This window comes from Sus scrofa, chromosome 1 (assembly GCF_054392235.1).
Source record: "Sus scrofa isolate SSC_HxYL_T2T_F1_AM1 chromosome 1, Sscrofa_HxYL_maternal_Yorkshire_Landrace_v2.0, whole genome shotgun sequence".
Lineage (NCBI taxonomy): Eukaryota > Metazoa > Chordata > Mammalia > Artiodactyla > Suidae > Sus > Sus scrofa.
In genome coordinates this window covers 154,814,827-154,836,229 of record NC_139383.1, presented here as the reverse complement: position 1 = coordinate 154,836,229, position 21,403 = coordinate 154,814,827, and the positions used below count along the sequence as shown (strand labels likewise).

The following is a 21,403-nucleotide window of genomic DNA, read 5'->3' as shown; positions in this document are numbered from 1 at the left end:
GTGGGTTAGGGATCCTGTGTTGCTGTGAGCTGTGGTGTAGGTTTCAGACATGGCTCGGATCCCGTGTTGCTGTGGCTCTGGTGTAGGCTGGTGGCTACAGCTCCCATTAGACCCCTAGTCTGGGAACCTCTATATGCCATGGGTGTGGCCCCAGAAAAATACGAAGGAAAAAAAAAAAAGAATTCTAAATTGGCATGTTTCTTTGGTCAGCATCTAAAAAAATGTCATTTCATAATTTCTGTTGTCTTTTTTTTCCTTCTGATTGCTTTTAAGATTTTCTGCTTATCTTTCATTTTCAGCTTGACTGTGATGTGCTAAGGCAGTTTCATTTGTATTTGTTCTGCTTTAGGTTGCTGAGCATCTGTTGATGTCTAACCTCTGACTGGTAATGTCCTTGTCAACTATTTCTTCAATTATTGCTTCTATTTTCTCTCTTCTCTCTTTTTGGGACTCCAGGTATAATCTGCTAAAACTTTGACCATATTCTACATCTCTCATATACTCTACTTGGCTTTTTTTTTTTTCTTCTGTATTTTTTCCTCGATTTTGGATTCTGGCCTCTGGAACTTGAGGATAAACTTCTATTGTTTTAAGCCACCAAGTTCACAGTAATTTATTACGGCAGCCCTAGGAAAGTAAAACAATCACTAAGTACCCACACAGAAATTGAACTTAATAAGTAAGTAGGTGGCAGGTGGCAGGAGACAAATTTCTCACTGTTGAAATGGGGCATTATAGATAAGCAAGGGAGAAGGCTAGAGTGGTCCATCTGGTAATGGATTAAAGTTAGAGACATCAGTATGAATTCATGAGCTCATGAGTATCTCAGAAAAGGTATTTTATGGGAGTTCTCTTGTGGTTCAGTGGGTTAAGGACCCAGCATTGTCACTGCAGTGGCTTGGGATGCTACTGTGGTGCAGGTTTGATTCCTGGCCCAGGAACTTTCACATGCAAAGGGCGTGACCAAAAAAGACATCTATGTGGTTATATACAGAAATATTTACAGATATATGTATATATTCAGTACACACACACATAAGTCCGTGCCCTGTTAGCCAAGAAGGCCTAGAAGCAATGACACCCCAGGAACAACGAGCACATCGTAAGCCCAGATCTTGGTTTCTAACAGCATTCCCTAGTGAAACAAACCAGGGCTTCTTGGGGAAATGGCCAGTTCTAGGTTAGCGGAGGGAACACGGGTAATATGTCTAGAGAATCTTGCAGTGCCAGAAAATAAGGAAATGTGGGAGGGGGAAAAAAAAAGATAGACTTTGTTAAAGGGACACAAGAGTCAACCAAAAATGTCCTATTGGCAAAGCTAGCACAATCTGAGCAACAAAATAAAGTAGTATTGGATTATAGTGCAAAGTATAAAATAAATATCTGTAAGTCATCATTAATATGATTGAAAAATGAATGACTGAATAGGTAAATGGGGAAAAACAAGCAAATCTTGCATGCAGAAAGAGTTCAAATAATTTATGGAATTATGAAGGAGATGGAACATAGCCCTCTATTCCTTCAGTATTGGCTCCACATGGTGATTTCTTTCCAAAGATTATAATATGGAAAAAAAGAAAAAAATAGTAACTTCACAGTGGAGAAACATGAACTTCAAAATCAATAACCCTAGTCTAAATCCAAAATCAATAGCCCTAGTTTAATCAAGAGGAAAATATCAGACAAATCTCAATTTGTGACATTTTACCAAAAAAAATGACCTGTAATCCTCAAATATATCAAGGCAATCCAAGACAAGTAATATCTGAGAACCTGTCACATACAAGAGCCTAAGGGGACATGATGACTAAATGGAATGTGGTGCCTGGAACAGAAAAACGACATTGGATAAAAACTAAGACAATCTTATATCAATTTAACTCATCAACTGTGACAAAATATACTGTACTAGTAAGATCTTAATAATATTAAAAAAAAATAGCCTAAAGATGGAGTTCCCGTCGTGGCGCAGTGGTTAACGAATCCGACTAGGAACCATGAGGTTGCGGGTTCAGTCCCTGCCCTTGCTCAGTGGGTTAACGATCCGGCATTGCCGTGAGCTGTGGTGTAGGTTGCAGACGCGGCTCGGATCCTGCGTTGCTGTGGCTACAGCTCCGATTAGACCCCTAGCCTGGGAACCTCCATATGCCACGGGAGCGGCCCAAAGAAATAGCAAAAAAACAAAAAAAAAACCCTAAAGAGATTAATTGTTTGGGTTAGTTAGAACACATCAACTATAAGGACACTGGTGAATTAATCCAGTAAATTTGATTTATGGATTGTGTATATAATGAAAGAAGATTTATTTTTAATTTTGATCAATATGATAACATCATTGTGTTTATTTTTTAGAGATGCAAATTACATAAAAGTAAAGTGAGCTGTGAGTTACTTTTAAATAGTTTAACAAGAAAAAAATAAATAAATAGTTTAACAAAGGAAAAAAAGATAAACTGTGGCAAGATCTTAAAAACTGTTGAATTTGGGTGATGGGAATACATTCATTACATTATTTTTTTTCCACTTCTTGTATGTTAAAACTTTTCATATTAGAATCATAACTTTTTTCATAGTGCCTGCTTGATAACTTCTACTCTACATATGATCATGGATATTTTCATTACAGAATACTTCATTCAATTATAAATATTTAAAATTCTGATACTGCATCTCAATTTTGAGTATACCGCTTCTTCAGTACCCCTTATTCCAAGAAACACTTCTAAGATTTAATAAGTTAGATTTTTTTGGAAAAATGCCTAACTGACATTTTACTAGCATTTTATTTCTATTTCTGTTACTATTTCTATCATTGACTTTGATTTTAAAGATCTTATTTCCATTTGTTATTTGTTGACTTGCTAATGATGGTCACTCTAAATGGTGTGAGGTGGTACCTCAGTGCAGTTTTGATTTGCATTTCTCTAATAATTAGTGACATTGAACATTTTTTCATGTGCCTGCTGGCCATATGGATGTCTTCTTTGTTGAAATATCTATTTAGGTCATCTGCCCATTTTTCATTGGGTTTTTTTTTGTTGTTGAATTGTACGACTTGTTTATATATTTTGGAGAGTAAAACTTTGTCAGCTGAAAATTTCGCTTAAAAAGATACATGCACCTGTATGCTCTTTGCAGCATATTCACAATAGCCGTGACATGGAAACAACCTAAATGCCCATTGATAGATGAATGGATTAGGAAGATGTGGTACATATATACAATGGAATACTACTCAACCATAAAAACGTACAAAATAATGCCATTTGCAGCAACAGGGATGGAAGTAGAAACTCTCATACTGAGTGAAGTAAGTCAGGAAGGGAAAGACAGAAACCATATGATATCATTTATATGTGGAGTCTAAAATACAGCACAAATGATCTATCTACAAAACAGAAAAGATCATGGACATGTAGGACAGATCATGTGTGCCAGGGGGAGGGGGAGGGGGAGGGGGAGGGAGTGGAATGGATTGGGAGTCTGGGGTTGGTAGATAAAAACTCTTGCATCTGGAGTGGATGAGCAATGAGATCTTGCTGTATAGCACAGGAACTATAAATCTAATCCCTTGTGATGGAACATGATGGAGGATGTAAGCCATTTATATGTATGACTGGGTCACTTCGCTGTACAGTGGAAATTGACAAAACATTGGAAATCAATCATAATAAAAATTAAAAAAAAAACTATAGACATGTGAAAAAAAAGATCTTATATCCACCCTTCTGTTTAAAGGATTGTTATAAAGTTTACAATTCTCTAAGAGTGTTCCTGAAAATACAAAGAAGGAAATAAAAATGCTTTAATTTTCTACTCTAGATGCATTATCTATCCTAAGGGTATAAAAAAGGGTATATGAAATATGAAGCATTATCTACCCTAAAGGTATTAAAAAATGCTTAGAAGAAATGTAAGCAATTTGATTTGGGAAATTAAGTCTGTTCTCCTAAGCAATAAAAATAACATAGTCAATAATAACCCATCTAAAAAAATCTGCTTTTATAGTCCTTTGTGACATATAGCTCTGTAAGACCCTAAATGCCATTAGTGAAAATCTGGGCTATTGACTTCAACCTATTATCACCCCCACCCCCAGGGGTTGGGGGAGAGTGGGGGCAGGCAGCAGGGGCTATTGTATCTATGTCTGGGAATTTATTTTGATTTTATCCTGTAATCTGGAAATTAGGACTGATAGTACCCCAAATAAAAAAAAGTTTAGATTGTCACAATCAGGATTTAGAACCTTCAAGTAAGTCTTATACTTTCTTTGGTCCTCAGCTGACAAGATGTTGGGCTCAATAACATCTTTTTAAAAACCTTAAGGTATGAAATTCCCAGTGACCAAATTTTATGAACAAGTAATAATGTGGTTGTGACCTATGCCTCAGCTATGGCAACGATGGATCCTTTAACCCACAGTGCAAAGCCAAGGATCGAACCTATATCCTGGAGCTGTAGAGACACCGCCAATCCCATTGCACCACAGTGGGAACTCCAATAATACGCTACTTTTAATGGTGCATATTTTTGTTAATTTTAAAAATATAGCCTTTTTATCTTGTACAAAATTATAGTAGTACTAACTGATATCGATAATGAATTTAATTTTCAAACTGATATAAATTCATGAAAGTTAAAAGTCTAAAGAAATATTTCTGTTTCAATTGTCTTTTCCCCCAAAACTAAAAATTCAGTGAATTATTCAAACCTAACACTGTTCTCACCTTACATAGTGTTCAGAAGGTCCCTGTGTATTCTTGGGAATTACTACCTATGTGCTTCCATTCTTGCTGTATGGTCTGGTGGGGGCTATAAAGAAAGTTTCCCAGATGCTGCTCTGAAATTTTTACCAGTTGATAGTAAAACATTAAGAAAACTAAATTTCTTAAATTGACCGAATGCTTTAATTCCAAAAGAATTTCTTTTTTCTTCTCTTTTGCTTTTTCTTAGTAATAAAATGCCCTGTCTTTTACAAAATGATGTTAGTAGCAGATAGAATTTTAAATTTTTTTACTGATTTAATAACATAGGAAGTTGAAAGCCTCATCAAACTGTCCACATATTTCGTTCTCTGGAAATGTTAACATTCTCTGAAAGCTCTAGGTCTGGGAACTGGAAGGCAGCTCTGCTCACCACTATACCATCAACAATACTTACATCTGGGAACTGGTGATACACCGATCACTGGGAGAGCTTAGCAATTCCCTAGGATTTACTGTAAAGCCAAAATGAGAATGGAGTTTTTCAAGTAGTATAATTTTCTGTCTTCTTCATTAAAAAATACACATTCCCTGAATGTGGGAAAAAAGTTATCTTGCCAGCCTTTTACCTTAAAGTGTCTTTCATAAGGAATGAAAAAAGATCTGTAGGGAGTTTCTATTGTGGCTCAGTGGGCAGTGAAGGTACAGGTTTTATCCCTGGCCTTGCTCAGTGGATTAAGGATCCAGTGTTGCCACAAGCTTGTAGGTCACAGATGCAGCTTGGATCTGGCTTTGCTGTGGCTGTGGCGCAGGCCAGCAGCTGCAGCTCCAATTTGACTCGGAGTCTGGGAACTTGCATATGTCGTGGGTGCAGATGTAAACAGAAAAAAAAGAAAGAAAAAAAGATCTGTGAAAGTCACAAAAGTATAAATAAGAAAATAAGTCATCTAATATCTGGCCACTCAGAAAATAAAACTGCTATAATTACTGCATTTCTTTACACACTTTTTTCTTTTTTTTGGCCATGCCTCAGGCACACAAAAGTTCCCCGGTCAGAGATTGAACTGGAGCCACAGCAGCAACCTGAAGTGACAATGCTAGATCTTTAACCTGCTGTGCCACAAGGGAACTCTCTATCTTATTTTTTAAATAACACTTTTATCATATGCTTGAGACAGTAAGAATTACCTCTAGATGAAATCTAATGCTCTATGTGTAATGCCCTTCTCTGACACTGGGAAATGTATCTATTCACTTGATAAACCTCTCCTCCAGAACCAGTCCTATTCCTCTGCTGCCTCTCCTCAGCAACGTACTCTTCAACCCACGAGTCTTCCCCTCCACCCCCTCTGGCTGCCTCCTCACCCCCTCACTAAGACAGGCATTTGACCCCCTGTATCGAGGCCTCCCATCCTTACTTGGGTTGGGCCACTCCCTGCACTCAAGTCCTCCTTGCCTTGCTTGTGTCCCAAGCTCCTGTGCAAAATTGCCTCAGTATGCCTTGCTTACCCTGTCCAGGCTCTGACCCCCATCCTTGCTCACTCCCCATGTGAATGCCTGCCTCCTTCTGACCAGGCCCTGACTACCCATAGCAGCCATCCCAGGCAAGGAGAGCCAAAGTTCCACCTGGTTCACCCTCCCCTTTCAGTCATCATCTCACACCACTCAGGGCCTGACCCTTCATGCTGGGTGCCCCCTACCTGTGAGCACATGTACACACATACACATTCTGCTCAGGCTTTAACACTCCAGGGCCCCCATCTCGGTGCCCCTCTTGACGTGCTTGGGACGCCACTTCCTTCATCAGGCTGGCCTCCTTTGCTCTGACACCCCAAGCCTGGCTGCCCCTCTGCTCAGACTCAGACTCTCTGGGCTGGACCTCCGCAAGCATGGGTACCTGCTCAGTCTTGAGCTTTCTCATGGCAAGCAGCTCCCACACATGGATGCCCTCTTCATCCCACCTGAGACTCTCCGCCCCATCTACTGTCTTCAGGATTGCATTGTTCAAAAAGGGAAGGGGAGGAAGGCAAAAGGGGTCACGATGATTTTTTTAACAGTATTTTTCCTTTTTGTTTTGGCAACTAGAAAGAAATATTTGGCAGAACTGATAGGTACACTAATCTTATCTTTAGTTCTACTTTGATTACATTTCTTCTTTGTTCTAACTCACACCGTTATCTATGTTACCCTTCCCTATCTCATAAGCTGTACTTTGGTCAGTCACCTCTAATCCTCTGTGGAAAATGCAGGGCACATGGAAATACTTGAAGCAAGCAGGCAACCCCAAGAGGACAGGAACTTTGCATTTTGTTCAGTGACATATCCCAGCACCTACCACAGTGAAGGCCAGAGTGATTCTGAAAATACCAGAATACCAGGAAAATACCAGAAAATACCAAGAACAGAAGGTAAAGACAGCAACAAAATAGACCAGAAGAAACCTTATCCAGCAGCAGAGTCTCAGAGGACTCCTGCAGTGCTGTGTCTATCAGTAACCCTTTAGTTGCTGAGTTATGGGGGGGTGTCTGAGGGTCCTTCTGGAAGGAGGATGTTATTCAGTAGGCTTAGTGCAGCAGCTATGTACCAACCAGCATGAAAGCATTTAAGTAATTTTACACAGCACAAATTTGTTGAATAAGTACATATTTTCAGCAGCCCTTAAGTTTTTCACTGTGACATACCTTGCTGTCTAAGTTATTTAGTGAAATGAAGGCTAGTTCTATTTGATACCAGAACCATCTCCCCAGGGAGAGGCCTGCAAAAGGTAGAAAGTGCATATCAGCAACAGCATAGCCTGGGCCAGACTGTCCACGCACGGTAAGAAAAAACACTGAACAAGATGACCTCTCAACTTCCTCCAGGGAAAGGCAAACACTCAAGTGTAAGAAATTTGGGCAAGCCTCACAAGAGAAAATGGAAACCCAAACTCAGCCTTAACTGCAATATTAAACTATGTACAAGAAAGAGGATTTTCTCTGTTGAGCCACTAAAAGCTACAGCATGTGCCCATAATAGACACACTCCCGAACTAAGGTTTTACATAAGGTCCTGGTGAAAACACATAAAGTCCTCTGGTGATAATCACAGAGAAGAAAAGTCCACTCTCTGATGGATGGATTTAACATTTTAAAAGAAGGAATGGCATTTAAAAATAAATGACTGTGAACCATAAAATTATAAAAGACTGACTGTAAGCATTTTCAGGAGACATATTTCTGAGCGCTGCCTATTCCAGAAATAGCTGGAAAAAGCTGAAGTAACTGGTTTTGGTGTATGCGTATTTGTCACCTTCTACCTTTCAAGGATTCATCTCTTGAGTTGCCTTATATTCACAAAGGCTAGCCAGGTTGCCTCCTCTTGCATAGAGAATGCTGCTGGTACCCAGTTACAGCCATTAGAAAATAAAATCGCTCTGGGCTTCTAGACACATGATCCCTCTGCTTAGAGTACATCACTATACGGACGGCAGCAGCACTTATAAGACACATCCAGAGATTCTTGGCTGTCCTTTCCCCTTACATCTGGTCTGTCGTGTCTGTTCAGAACAAACAGACAGCAGAAGTCCAGCTGTGGGGCCACGTGGTCCCACCTGGTCTTCATGGGACATGCACTCTGGCCAGTAAGAAGTCAGTAGGTCACTTGCCCTGTAAGAAGCCCGACTGCCCTGAGAAGTACTCTCAGTTTGCGAAGGTGAAGAGGTCACAAAGGGCTCCTGCTGGAAGGCCCGGCTCTGTGACCAGCAGCCAACCAGCATGTGGGTGGGCCACCCAGCCAGCAAGTGCCTTTACTTCAATATTTAACCACAACCACAGGAGAGATTCCAAGCAAGAACTGTCCAGCAGAACCGCCTCCCAAACTCCCAACCCACAAAACTCTGAGCAAGATAAAACAGTTGTTGAACACCCTAAAGTTTTGGGATAATACATTGCAATGGCAACCATAACTGGCATGACCAAAGAAATCTTTTCTGACCAGTTCTATCACTTTTGTACCCTCAGTGGAAGACAATTTCAGATCTAAGTTACACTATGGGAAAATCATTAACCCTGGAATCTGCAGTTTCTTTCAAAAAAAGTGTATTTCTTGTTCAAGGACTGGTGACGAATTCTGCTCTGTCTGGTGAGTCAGGGAACCAAGCCCCTGCATCTAGTGACAACTTCATTTCATAGGCTGCCACAGCAGGTGACCATAGTTCTCAGGTGATTCCTCCTTAGAGCATATCTTTACTCAGAAAAAGTGTTATGCTGTCCTGGCAATTCCACTTTTGTAAAGTTACCAACTATGGCATAAACCGATGGCCTCCAGTATCCATTTTCCATTTCTTCTTTTTAATTACAGCTACCCCCAGATTTTAGTGGGGCATATAACTGCCCAAGTACAGACTACACTTGTGGTCAACTGTACAATGTGACCAAACCAATGACAAGAACAGGACTGACATGTAATTTCTAATCATCCCTTAAATGTATTGCCCTGCATTTTCTTTCTGCCTTCCCTCCCCTCTGGCTGGTAAACTGGTGAAGTCTGAGCAACCCTGTAAGTCACACGCATGGATGGCAGAGCTATGCTATCAGCCAGAGTCACTTCATTCTAGACTGGGAACAGAAAAATAAAATCTACCTAGTCAAGACATCATAGTTTTTACTGAAAGCTGAGAATAATGATGGGGTGTGTCATACTAATGCAGCAACTAACTACCCACTCTTCATACCTTCTCCTATCACCTACCTTTATTTTATACTGATAAACAACATTTTCATTCCTCCCCCATTAATCTCTACTTTTGAATTCACTGTTATATTATTCAACTTCCAATGTTCTTTTTTTTTTTTTTTTCCCCATTTTTGGCCACCCTGCAGCATATGGAGCTCCAAGGCCAGGGATCAGATCTGAGCCACAGTCTCAACTTAAGTCAAAGCTACAGAACACTGGACTGCTGTGTGAGGCCGGGGATCAAACTCATGTCCCAGTGTCCCTAAGGTGTCACCAAGCCCATTACGCTACAGTGGGAGCTCCCTGCTGTTCTTTACCTAACTGAACTTCTGATACAGCAGCTTTCTTTGAAGGCTTTCTGAAGTAGTGCAGATGGTGTGGTGCAGAGGAGGGAAGAGTGGGTTCAAAGGCCGATATGCCTGCTTCTCATCCTGGGGGGGGTCCAGCCACCCTCAAGTCCACTGAAATAAAGACTTGCAGGAGTTCCCGTTGTGGCGAAGCAGAAGTGAATCCAACTAGGAACCATGAAGTTGCAGTTTCAATCCCTGGCCTCAATCAGTGGGTTAAAGATCCAGAGTAGCCGTGAGCTGTGGTGTAGGTCACAGATGCGGCTTGGATCCCACGTTGCTGTGGCTGTGGTATAGGCTGGCAGCTACAGCTCCAATGCAATCCCTAGGCTGGGAACCTCAACATGCCACAGCAGCCCCCCCCAAAAAAAAGCTTGTGGCCAAAATTAACCTCCTAAAACAGGGGTAAAAGTTCAACGTTAGGCCTTGCTTAGCTCCCTTGTCTGACATCCTATGATTTCCGCCCCTGAGATTTTAAACTCAGCTAATCGAGGAAAGGCACTCTGGCACCATGGACAACAACGCAGATCCTGGAGTCAGAACCGATCTGGGTTTGACCCAGCTTTGCTGTTCCCTACTAATGTGGACTGTGGGCAACTTGACTATTCTAAGGCTCAGCCTCCTCACCTGTCACATGGGGTTAATGTGGCCCTCAAGGGCCTCAAGCTATGAGAATTAAAGAAAATGCTACACGCCGAGTACATAACGTTAGTAGTTACAAATACTGGCCTTTCTACATGCTGTCCCTCTGCCTAGAACACCTTCCTCCCCTTGTCCACCTGGGGATTCCTTCACATTCATTATAACTCATGCCCTGTGATACATGCCCCCGTCCTTGGCCTGCCAGAGGCCACCAATCTTCCTTCATTGTACAACTGAGACATGTCTATGAATTTTGCTTATCACAAGACACTGTAATTGCCTGTTTAAAGAGCTGCCCCTCCTCACTGTGGGCCTGGTCATGTGTTTCTTACTCATTGCTGAATCCAAATACTCAAGGAGTCTCAAATATGTTTGCAATATGAACTGAATAAATCCCTGGGTTCACGTTGGAATTAACTGCCCTCTCTTCTGGATTGGGAGTTAGACCTAACTTTCGATTATGTCATTTCTTCTATCAAAAGAATTGTCCTATCAAAATAATTTAAATTGAAGCATAATTGGTAATGCCGATATTCCAAAAGCAGTTATCTGAACATGAACATCTCCAGATAAAGGCACTCTAATGAGAATGTTCTTGTCTAAAAGTTCATGTTTTTTTTTTAAGAGTTGTTAGCAGATACAGTTGAGATCTTAAAAATCACAGTCAGTAATTGAAAATGTATTGCCTTTGTAATAAGGAACAAGTTATTAGAATTGCAAAGATAGAAAATAATTATAATACTTAGCATGTACATGGAAATTCTTACTTTATTAAGTCCTTCACTTGCTCATCCCAATTGCCTGTGACAGTGACAGCAGTTGCATTTCCACTGCATGGAAGATTGTGCATGATCAACAGACATGACGGCAAAGATTTAGATCTGCTCTGGCCAAGTCAGTGGCCTTTATATAGTGATTGTTGAATCCAGACTTCAGTTATACATATTACCATTATTATTTGCAGTTTTCAAGAGGGAAGGAGTATGTATCTATAGATCCATCCTTGAACAGGACCAATATTACCATTCCCCTGAAAGAACTTAAAGAACTTTCTGATGACAGCAACAATATGTAGCCTTAAAAAGTAAAAGGCTGGAGTGTCCTGGTTGTGTAGAGGTTAAGGCATTGGCATGGGCATTGCTGTGGCTCAGGTTTGATCCCTGGCCTGGGAACTTCCACATGCTCTGAGTGCAGCCAAAAAAAAAAAAAAAACAAAAAACAAGTAAAAAGCATTTTAAAAGACAAACTTACAATAACAAATATTAAAATAATTAAAATACCTCAATGCAGATGTGATGCATCCCTCCAGCTTTGTTTTTCTGCAGAAAACCTGCAATTGGACTGTCATTTCCCAGTGGATGAAGCAGTTCCATCTTGGTATTTCCCAGGTTGACAAAAACAACGGACACTCCATGTTCAGGAATAGAGGCCATCTCACCTACTTGGGCCCCCAGAACATTCTTATAAAATGCCTTGGACTTTTCCAAGTCTTGCACTGCTATTGCTATATGATTGAGTCGCCCCAGGTTCCATACAGGACTAGCCACTTGATTCGAGGTCAGCGACATGGAAAAAGTTCTTACTGTTGGAACAGGAGTTTGAAGTCTGGAAAAAAACCCTGAAAAATTGAACAGTCATTGATTGATATCTGAGAATTGATGCCCTTAGAAAATTAATTTTAAAAAATAAATTACACATGTAAAAATTATTTGTATACCTATTCTTTTTAATTACAGAAATTAAATCAGAGATGATCAATTTAAAAAGCATGTCACAATTACTCGCTCTGCTCTGAAATACCTGTCTGGAATTAAAAACCTAATTCTGAGCTTTTTAGACTCAGAATAAAGAATGACATTTGTCATATAATTTATATTTACCAATTTAAAGGATAGCTGCATGTCATTTAGAATTACATGTTGTTTTTTTGCAGTTCTTAAAGGGCAAGTTTGAATGTGATAGTGAAACAACATACACCTGATGAAAACAAACAATTTTATTCTCTACCTACAAACAATTTTTTTGTCTTACATTATGTAGTAAGTTCATTAAAGTTATAAGTACCTTTTAATGTGTACTTTATTTGGATAATTATCAACTAAGGAAAGTATCTCATTACTGAGGGAAAAACAAGCAAAGATCAAGAGGGTACTTAAACATATGAGAATTTCCTGAGCCTTTTTTTAAATTGTTCTCTTCATAATTATGAAGGAGTAGAAGCAGAACTGCTTCTAAATGTGAAGAAACCTTTCATCTGGAAACTAAAGCAGCTTTCAATGTGTTCTCCCCATGTACTACTATTTCTTCAGTAGTTCTCCCCAGAATGAAAATTATATACATGTCCAGGGTCTAAATACAATCCTGCAAAACAACATCACTTAATGAGAATGTATGAAATAGCAAAATGAAGAGCACATACTTTATAAACAAAGAGTTGTTAATGCTTAATGACAAATACTTTAAATAGTACCTAGTATCACAGAGCTTCAGCTAACATAAAATTCCCTTACTAAAATTTTTGATAACAAGGAAATTAAAGTGACACTATTTGATTTTATTTAAATCCATATACCCAGGAGGGAGTTCCCTGATGAAGCCTGGGTTTGATCCCTGGTCTTGGAACTACGATCCCACATCAAGCCGCTGCATGCTGTGTTGTGGGGGTAGGGCATACACATTGTTGGAAGGTAATGTCCTGTAGGCAGGCTTTCCACCCCCACTTAGCTGCAATGGAAGGGCTTCCAGGGACCTGGTGCTTCCTCACCAAGAAATAAAGAGCCCACATAGCCTAGCTGGGCTTATCACCTTGTGGGGACCACCATTCCCTCTTTCAGGCCCAAAGAATACTGCTTTGATGCTTTGTCCTTGCTTAAAGTGTGAGTGTCACATGGCCAACCCCACTGTTTACACCTGTCCTTTGCTGGGAGGGGACAAATCTCCCTCCACTGTGGCAAAGAGAAGTGTATATAGGCAAAACTGTCCTGCCCTGGCCACTGGGAGAGACCCGCTGGCTGCGTGGGACTGACACCCAAGACTGAAGCTGATGTGGCTCTGGCTCTTCTCTACACAAGTTACACACTGTCCCACCCAGCGCTTATATTCTCCTTGGTGACTCTGGTTCTTTCAACTCACTGTGTCATCATGAAATTCAGATATATTACAAACCAGTACACACATACATAAATGTATGACTGGAAGTAAATTTCATGAAAAGAATACCTAACCCTCACTAAATGTAATGTGTTCTAATATTTTCTATTTTAGTTTTTTTAAAAAAAATGCTAGTACTACCCACTAAATATCTACCTTTCTGGTTTGTTGTGAAAATTAGAAACTTGGTGTAAAAAATATAATACTACAGTGCAAGACATACATAACAGGCATACAATAAATTCAGCCATTCTTGTTAATGACACCTAATGACTGTTTGCCAGATGAATGGCATGCAGGGTTGTCTGTGGAGACCAAGAAATCTGAAGGGCAGGGTGGTAGTGAATTTTTAAAATGCTAACAACCAACAAAACCATCCATCAGACCACTCTTCCCTTCCTTCCATTTATGTGTATAATTTGCAATGAAAGTTCAATACACAATGTATTTGTACTAAAAATATATATATAGATATGGTCAATGTGCCCTAGAGTGATAGGCACACTAGTGCTGTTTGCTCTGTGAAATTTTAAGAGTATGTCAAATAGTGAGTCTAGGTATTTCTGAATTCTCCTTACCAGTGGTACCTTTAGATGAGATGGGGTAGTGGGAGGTTCTCTGGCAGGCATTCTGCTACCAGCAATGGAACATATGGCAATGTCAAAGGAATAAATTAGCATGTATCCAAATGAAGGTGAAGTTGTATATCCCATGCCAGTTTGCTGTAGGGACATTTCAAAAACTCTAGCACTGAAAAGGAAGTCCAAACAACTCATGTTATTAGAAGTCTCACTATCTTTCTGTGTAACTTCCTTATCATTTGGAAGTGAGAGGAGGAAAGTTTACTAGAATTGACTGATTTGATCTCTGGCCTTTCTCAGTGGTTTAAATGATCCAGCTTTGCCACAAGCTGCAGTGTAGGTTGCAGATGTGGCTTGGATCTGGTGTTGCTGTGGTTGCAGCATAGGCCAGCAGCTCTGGCTCCAATTCGACCCCTAGCCTGGGAAGCTCCATATGCCATGGGTGTGGTCCTAAAAAGATAAATAAATAAATAAAATGAAGGGTATTTAAAACGAATAAACAACAAGGTCCTACTGTATAGAACAGGGAACTATATCCAATCTCCTGGGGTAGACCATGATGGAAAAGAATATAAAAAAAGAATGTGTGTATCTGTGTATGAATATATACAGATATATGTATATATACATATACATATCAATCACTTTGCTATACAGCAGAAATTGGCCAACACTGTAAATCAACTATAATTTAAAAATAAAATGAATGGTAAAATACATAAGCTGGTTAGTTCAGCTGGTTAGAGCATGGTGCTAATAATAAAATGAAGGGTAAGGGATATAAAAATGGCCAAGATGTGCATAACATATTCAATACCATTAGCCATTAGGGAAAAGCAAATCAAAACCACAATGAGGTATTAACTCAAACCCACGCAAAAAAAAAGGCAGATGAGGAGTCTATGAGTAAAATGTGAAATCCTATAGACAAAGCAAACTGGAGTAAGAAACACAGAATAGAGAGTGTACAGTGATAACAGATGTTTATAGATACTTAAAAAAAATGTGTTGCTGAACAGTTTGTTGTGAACTGACCTGTAAAAACATTAGCTTCTCTTTTGACTTTCGCTTTTTTTTTTGGCGGCATGTGGAAGTTCCCAAGCCAGGGATCAAACAAACACCACAGTTGTGACCTGTGCCACAGCTGTGGCAATGCCAGATCCTTGACCCACTGTGCCACAGGGGAAGTTCCGACTTTTGCAAATTTTTAAAAGACATTTTTATTTCAGATTGCCCCCAACTACAGGAATTCACAGCTCTTTAGTTTTAGGTTTTTCTGCCTCTCATCTAAGAAAGTACAGCAGAACTGCATTACTTTCAACTCTATAGCGTGTAGTTTGTGACTATTCCAAAAAGGATTACTTCCCACGAATAAACTATATGTATATGCATGTGTGAAGAAACTTATCAGATATTTAAAAACAGGATTGTTGGAGAGTTTCCTTTGTGGCTCAGTGGTTAACGAATCCGACTAGGATCATGAGGATGTGAGTTCAATCCCTGGCCTCGCTTAGTAGGTTAAGGATTCAGCATTGCTGTGAGCTATGGTGTAGGTCACAGACCACAGCTTAGATCCAATGTTGTTGTGGCTGTGGCCAGCAGCTACAGCTCTGATTCAACTCCTAGCCTGGGTACCTCCATATGCCCCAGGTGCAGTCCTAAAAAGCCAAAACAAACAAACAAAAAACCCCAAGAGTGTTAAAACAAAACAAAACAAAACAAAACAAAACACCTAAACCTTCAGGGAAGTTCCTGCTGTGGCCCAGTGGTTTAAGACTCTGACTACAGCAGCTTGGGTCACTTCAGAGGCTCAGGTTCAAAACCTGGCCTGGCACAGTAAGTTAAAGGGTCTAGTGTTGCCACAGCCGTGGCATAGGTCACAGCTGCAGCTCTGATTCAATCCCTGGGCCAAGAACTTCTATACTCTACAGGTAGGGCCATAAAAAAAGAAAAAAGAAAAAAAAAGAAAGAAAGAAAAGAAAAGAAAAAAAACAACAACAGGATTGTAAAGATGAACAACTGACTTTTACACATATCAGGAATCTGATGTACAAGAAGCCAAAAATGGTACAAAAAATGATATGTATGTTAACCCTAATTTTTAACTTTCTTTCCATATTGTTTCTTGCTAATATTTTAGTGCCTTGACTTAAAATAACATTGCATTTCTTTCCATTTGGCCTGTTTTTACTTCAGACCACAGCCTTTCTGGACATTGACTCTAAATAAAAAAAGGTTTAGCTGCAAGGGTCTATACTCGAATGCATTAAGGGTACTTACTCTTTGAAGAAATCATATGTTAAATTTGTACAGAAAGTGCCATAAAATGTGAATAACCACTTATAATAAAGTTTTCTTATTTTATTGATATAATTTATAAAGTTTACCCATTTGAAGTATATATGCTGTTTTTTTTATATTTGCAAACTTCACATAATCTAACTTTAGAACATGTAGTAGGTTTTTAAAGTCTGAATGTTTGCACATCTTATTTGAGGAGCCATAATATACTGAGAAAGTCATTTATCACAAGTGCCTTCAAGTTAATTTGGTGAGAAGTCCATTTGTCTTCAGTATTCAACCAGAGGATTTCATGGCACCATACATGTTAATGTCATCCTGTTTGATCAGGAATAATTTTTTATTCATCACAATTAGTAAACAGACATTTCTGTTATCCCACTTACATATGACTCCTTAATAAATCGCTCTTCACAGTCATGTAACTTGTCCACTCTTGTCTTTAACATGTTCAATTTCCATTTTCCAACCTAATTTCTGATGAAGCTGATCCTTTGCAACCCAAATTTGAATGTATTGTGTTTGTTTAATCCGATCTATCTTTCTGAGCTTCTCCTGTTTTTCTGTTAGTTTCATGGTCCTTAAAAGTAGGGTCAGAACATAAAATTACCATTTGATTCAGCAATCCCTCCTTTGGGTATATATCCAAAAGAACTGAAAGCAAGAATTTAAAGATATTTATATACCCAATTCCTACACATATATAGCAAAAAGGTAGAAATAAAGCAAGTGTCCATCAAAGGATGAAAAGACAACAAAATGTGGTATACACACCCACTGGAATATTATCCAACCTTAAAAAGAAATGAAATTCTGACACATGGTACAACATGGATGAACCCTGAAGACATTATGCCAAAGGAAAAAAGCCAGTCACAAAAGAACATGTATTATATAATTTCACCCATAAGTAACACAGACAGGAGTTCCTGTTATGGCTCAATGGTTAACGAATCTGAGTAGGAACCATGAGATTGTGGGTTCGATACCTGGCCTTGCTCAGTGGGTTGGGGATGTGGGGTTGCCGTGAGCTGTGGTGGAGGCGGAAGATGAAGCTCGGATTCTATGTTGCTGTGGCTGTGGCATAGGCCGGTGGCTACAGCTCCGATTTGAGCCCTAGCCTGGGAACCTCCATAAGCCATGGGTGTGGCCCTAAAAAAGACAAAAAAAAAAAAAAAAAAAAGGAGACCCAGAGGGAAGTCAAACTCCTACTGAGAAAGTAGAATAGCGGCTATCAGGGGCCAGGAGTAGGAAACCAAGGGAGAGTTATTGTTGAATGGGTACAGAGGTTCAATTTGGAATGATGAGAAAGTTCTGGAGATGGATGATGGTGATGGTTGCACAATGTTAATGTATTTAATGTCACTGAACTATGCACCTAAATATGGTAAAAATAGTGTACTTTATGTTATGTATATTTAACTACAATAAAAGAAAAAGTGGGGTCATCTAAGGGTGAAGCCTTTAAAAGAGGCTGAAAGAGGATGAATCAAAGCCAGCCTTTGGAATACATTATTTTCATGTTATTTTTCCTTTAGGCAAAGATGTCCAAAAATGTGTATATAAACTACAAAAGAAATGCTATCTTTATTTGTATTCAGTTCTTGCAATAAATATATGATTTGGAAGTTATATTCCATTCCCCTTAATTTCCCATCAACTATTGGATAAAAAAATGTTTCTAAAGACATGCATATAAAAATGCCTCTTCTCTAATATTCAAATTATTATTTATATGTTCACTTTCAGATTTTGTGGATGAGTATCACATGAGGCAGTGTGTGAAGTTCCCATGTGGTGCAGTGGGTTAAGGGTCCAGAGTTGCCACAGTTGTATTGTAGGTCACAGCTGAGGCTTGGATTGGATCCCTGGCCCAGGAACTTCCATGTGCTGTGGGTGTGGCCAAAAAAAAAAAGGCAGTGTGTGTGGTGCTAGAGTGCTTCAGTTCAAATCTTGACCCTACCATTTGTTATATAACTTGGGCTGGTTACTTACCTTTTCTGTGCTTTTGTTTCTCATATAGGTAGATATACCTTCCTCATAATATTGTCATGAAACTTAAATGAATATTACACATTAAAGGTTTAGAAAAGTGTCTGGTACAAAGTACATTATAAATCCCAAGGGTTATCATTTATTGGCACTTTCAGAAAGGTTACATCAAAACCTTGCTTATAAATATAAGCATCTCTGACTTCTAATGCATTTTACATTTTTAAAGGAAAAAGCTGATTATGCACCTACCCTATATACAGCACTGCACTAATGTACAGCACAGTACTGCACTCTTACTCAACAACTAAAGACTGCTTGTATTTGGAAGATATTTTGGCACACAGTGTTTTCATATTCACTGTTTCATGTCATCAATCCACAACTTACTTTTTATGACAAAGAGACCACTCTCCTTTCACTCTTGAAAATTCAACAAATAGGCTTTGATTTTAGAACACCTTTGATGGTATCTCAGTATTTAGTGACTACTGACATCCTCATGGAATGATGCTGCTGGAAGCTATTATACGCATTGTATTATTTTCTCTTTTTGACGCAGGAATACTGATTTACAATTTTTCCAAGTTAAAACTAGTTGCTTATAGTAACCCTCTAGTTCACCCACACTGCTCATGACTGTTGTTTAACTTGGGAACTCTTTTCAATATCTTATAAAAGCAAAAACTGTATTTAGAACAATTTTGCCTTTCAGGAACCCACAAGTTGCTTATTACCCCCAAAGCAGAAATGGCCCAGTCTCTGGGCCTTCTCCATACTGTTGGGATCTTTCATCAGTGGAGGACAAATCCCATAGCATTAACATCTTGCTGACTTGACCTCACTTTCCCAATAAAGATACACAGATTTATTTCATCCTTAGAGTCATGCAACACTACTACTTGGCTAGTCTTGCCTAAGCAAACTGTGATTCCAAAATCTGAAGGAGGAGCATATCATGTGGTAGCCCAGCTCTGCCTCTGAGTCTTAATGCCCATAAATTAGAGATAACAGTAAGAGTTTAGGAAGGACTTCAATATTTTTCCCATTTAGAGAGGAGAGAAAAAAAGCCCTGATTAGCCTTCTTCCAGGTTACACTAAGTAGCAAAGCTGAGCCTCAGGCCCAGGTCTGTCTAACAACAATGTTGATATCAAGCCATTATGTTAAATCTTCTCATTCCTCTGACAGTCTCTACCATGCTTTCATTCTCAAACGTTAAGATCTCTAGTGTATGTTCTATGAGCAACACCTATTTTTCTGAAATAGCTTTCCAAGTGATAAGAGATAACAGTTTTAGGAGTTCTCTTGCAAAGGGCTTTTGCAATAAATGGTAGGTGAACTATGATTTTGAGCTGTATTTTACCAAGGAAAGGAAAGAGGGGCCGGAAGGGCATGTTATTATCAAAACTTGAATATCACCTGTTAATCAGAGATTCATTTTAACAAGTTGTGCTCAGCCTGTTATAATATTTTTCATATATAAATATACATGTATCTCTCACGACTTTAACCTGATACAGTGCTGATACAGCTAAAACTATTATGGTGTACTGTGATCAACGAAGATTTGTTGAGTTTGAGATGGGACTTCAAAGGACCATGAGATGGGACTTCAAAGGACCACGAATGCTGTTACGTTTCAATAAGTGTAATAGAGAGCACTTTCTAGGAGGGAAATCTAACATTACTGAAGGCTCATCTTCTGGAACCCTTTCTGAAAGTGCTAAACTGAAGGATTTATCACAAATGTTCAGCAGTTTTTTGTTTGTTTGTTTGTTTGTTTTTTTGTCTTTTGGTTGTTGTTGCTGCTATTTCTTGGGCCGCTCCCACGGCATATGGAGGTTCCCAGGCTAGGGGCTGAATCGGAGCTGTAGCCACCGGCCTACGCCAGAGCCACAGCAACGCGGGATCCGCGTCTGCAACCTACACCACAGCTCATGGCAACGCCGGATCGTCAACCCACTGAGCAAGGGCAGGGACCGAACCCGCAACCTCATGGTTCCTAGTCGGATTCGTTAACCACTGCGCCGCAACGGGAACTCCATGTTCAGCAGTTTTTAACAAACATCACCACTCGGCACTTCCTTCCTAACGGGGTTTCGGATTAAGGGAAAAAGTTGCCCCTTGATGGAGGAAGGCTATAAAAAGAGAAAGGAGAAAATAAATGGACAGGGTGTAGAAAATTTGAAGGTTTTGTTTATAATGGCGGTGTCGAGAACTCCAAATCCGCCTAACTTTACTCTCTTTTTATACAAGATAAATACATATATATGGGTATGTGGGAAAAAACACTCCTTTTGTATTCATATCCTTTATACAACTGACCTTCCATCGTTCTCAGCAGGATACTGGCCATGCCTAGAGTTCAACCTGCGTTTTGTAGAGGACTTGTCCTTCCTGGCTTCTCCCCCGTCGGAGCTCACTGTCCCTCTGCCATTTACTGTATCTACTTCAGTCTCAGCCTGGCCTTGCCTAGACCAGGTTCCCTCTCCTCCAGGCGACACGTGAGAAGCACTGGCGGAGAGACGCAAAAGTGCAAGGAATTCCCGCTGCTAACTAGGCGTTCCTGGAAGGCTCGGTCTATAGATGCTGACAGCGGCCAAGGACACAGCCTTAGCCAAGGGCAGAGCGCAGCACACCCAGGTGCACTAGCCACCAGCGGTCTCCGAGTACTCTGGCCTCGTGTCCAGCGCACCCACCCCTCGGAGAGCCCCGAACCCAGAGTATTCACCTGCAGCGCTCGCGCCAGTCACCCTCAAGAGGCGCGCCATCTTGGGAAGCGTACCACTCACTTCCGAGCCGTGAGGAGCGAGGGACGGGACAACCCGGCGGGAGACCTGGAGAGCACACAGAGGAGCCCGGTAGGCGAGGCTAGGGGCGTGGCGAGAGCCGCTGCCTTTTAGTGGGTGATGGAAGCCGGCCCTCTCTTTTACAACACAGTGTATTGAAATCACTGAGTGCCTCTAAAGCAAA

The 21,403-nt window shown here is 40.1% G+C and overlaps 1 protein-coding gene across 1 annotated transcript in view; it reads right to left on the bottom strand.

Annotated features, from left to right (window-relative positions):
* Positions 1–21,211, bottom strand: part of MCEE (methylmalonyl-CoA epimerase) — a 28,530-nt gene extending 7,319 nt beyond the window's left edge. Inside the window, 2 exon segments of the mRNA NM_001097471.2 lie at positions 11,686–12,023; positions 21,162–21,211. Of these exon segments, the coding sequence (NP_001090940.1) occupies positions 11,686–12,023; positions 21,162–21,201 (378 nt within the window). The 5' untranslated portion in view covers positions 21,202–21,211.
* Between the last annotated feature and the right edge of the window lie 192 nt (positions 21,212–21,403).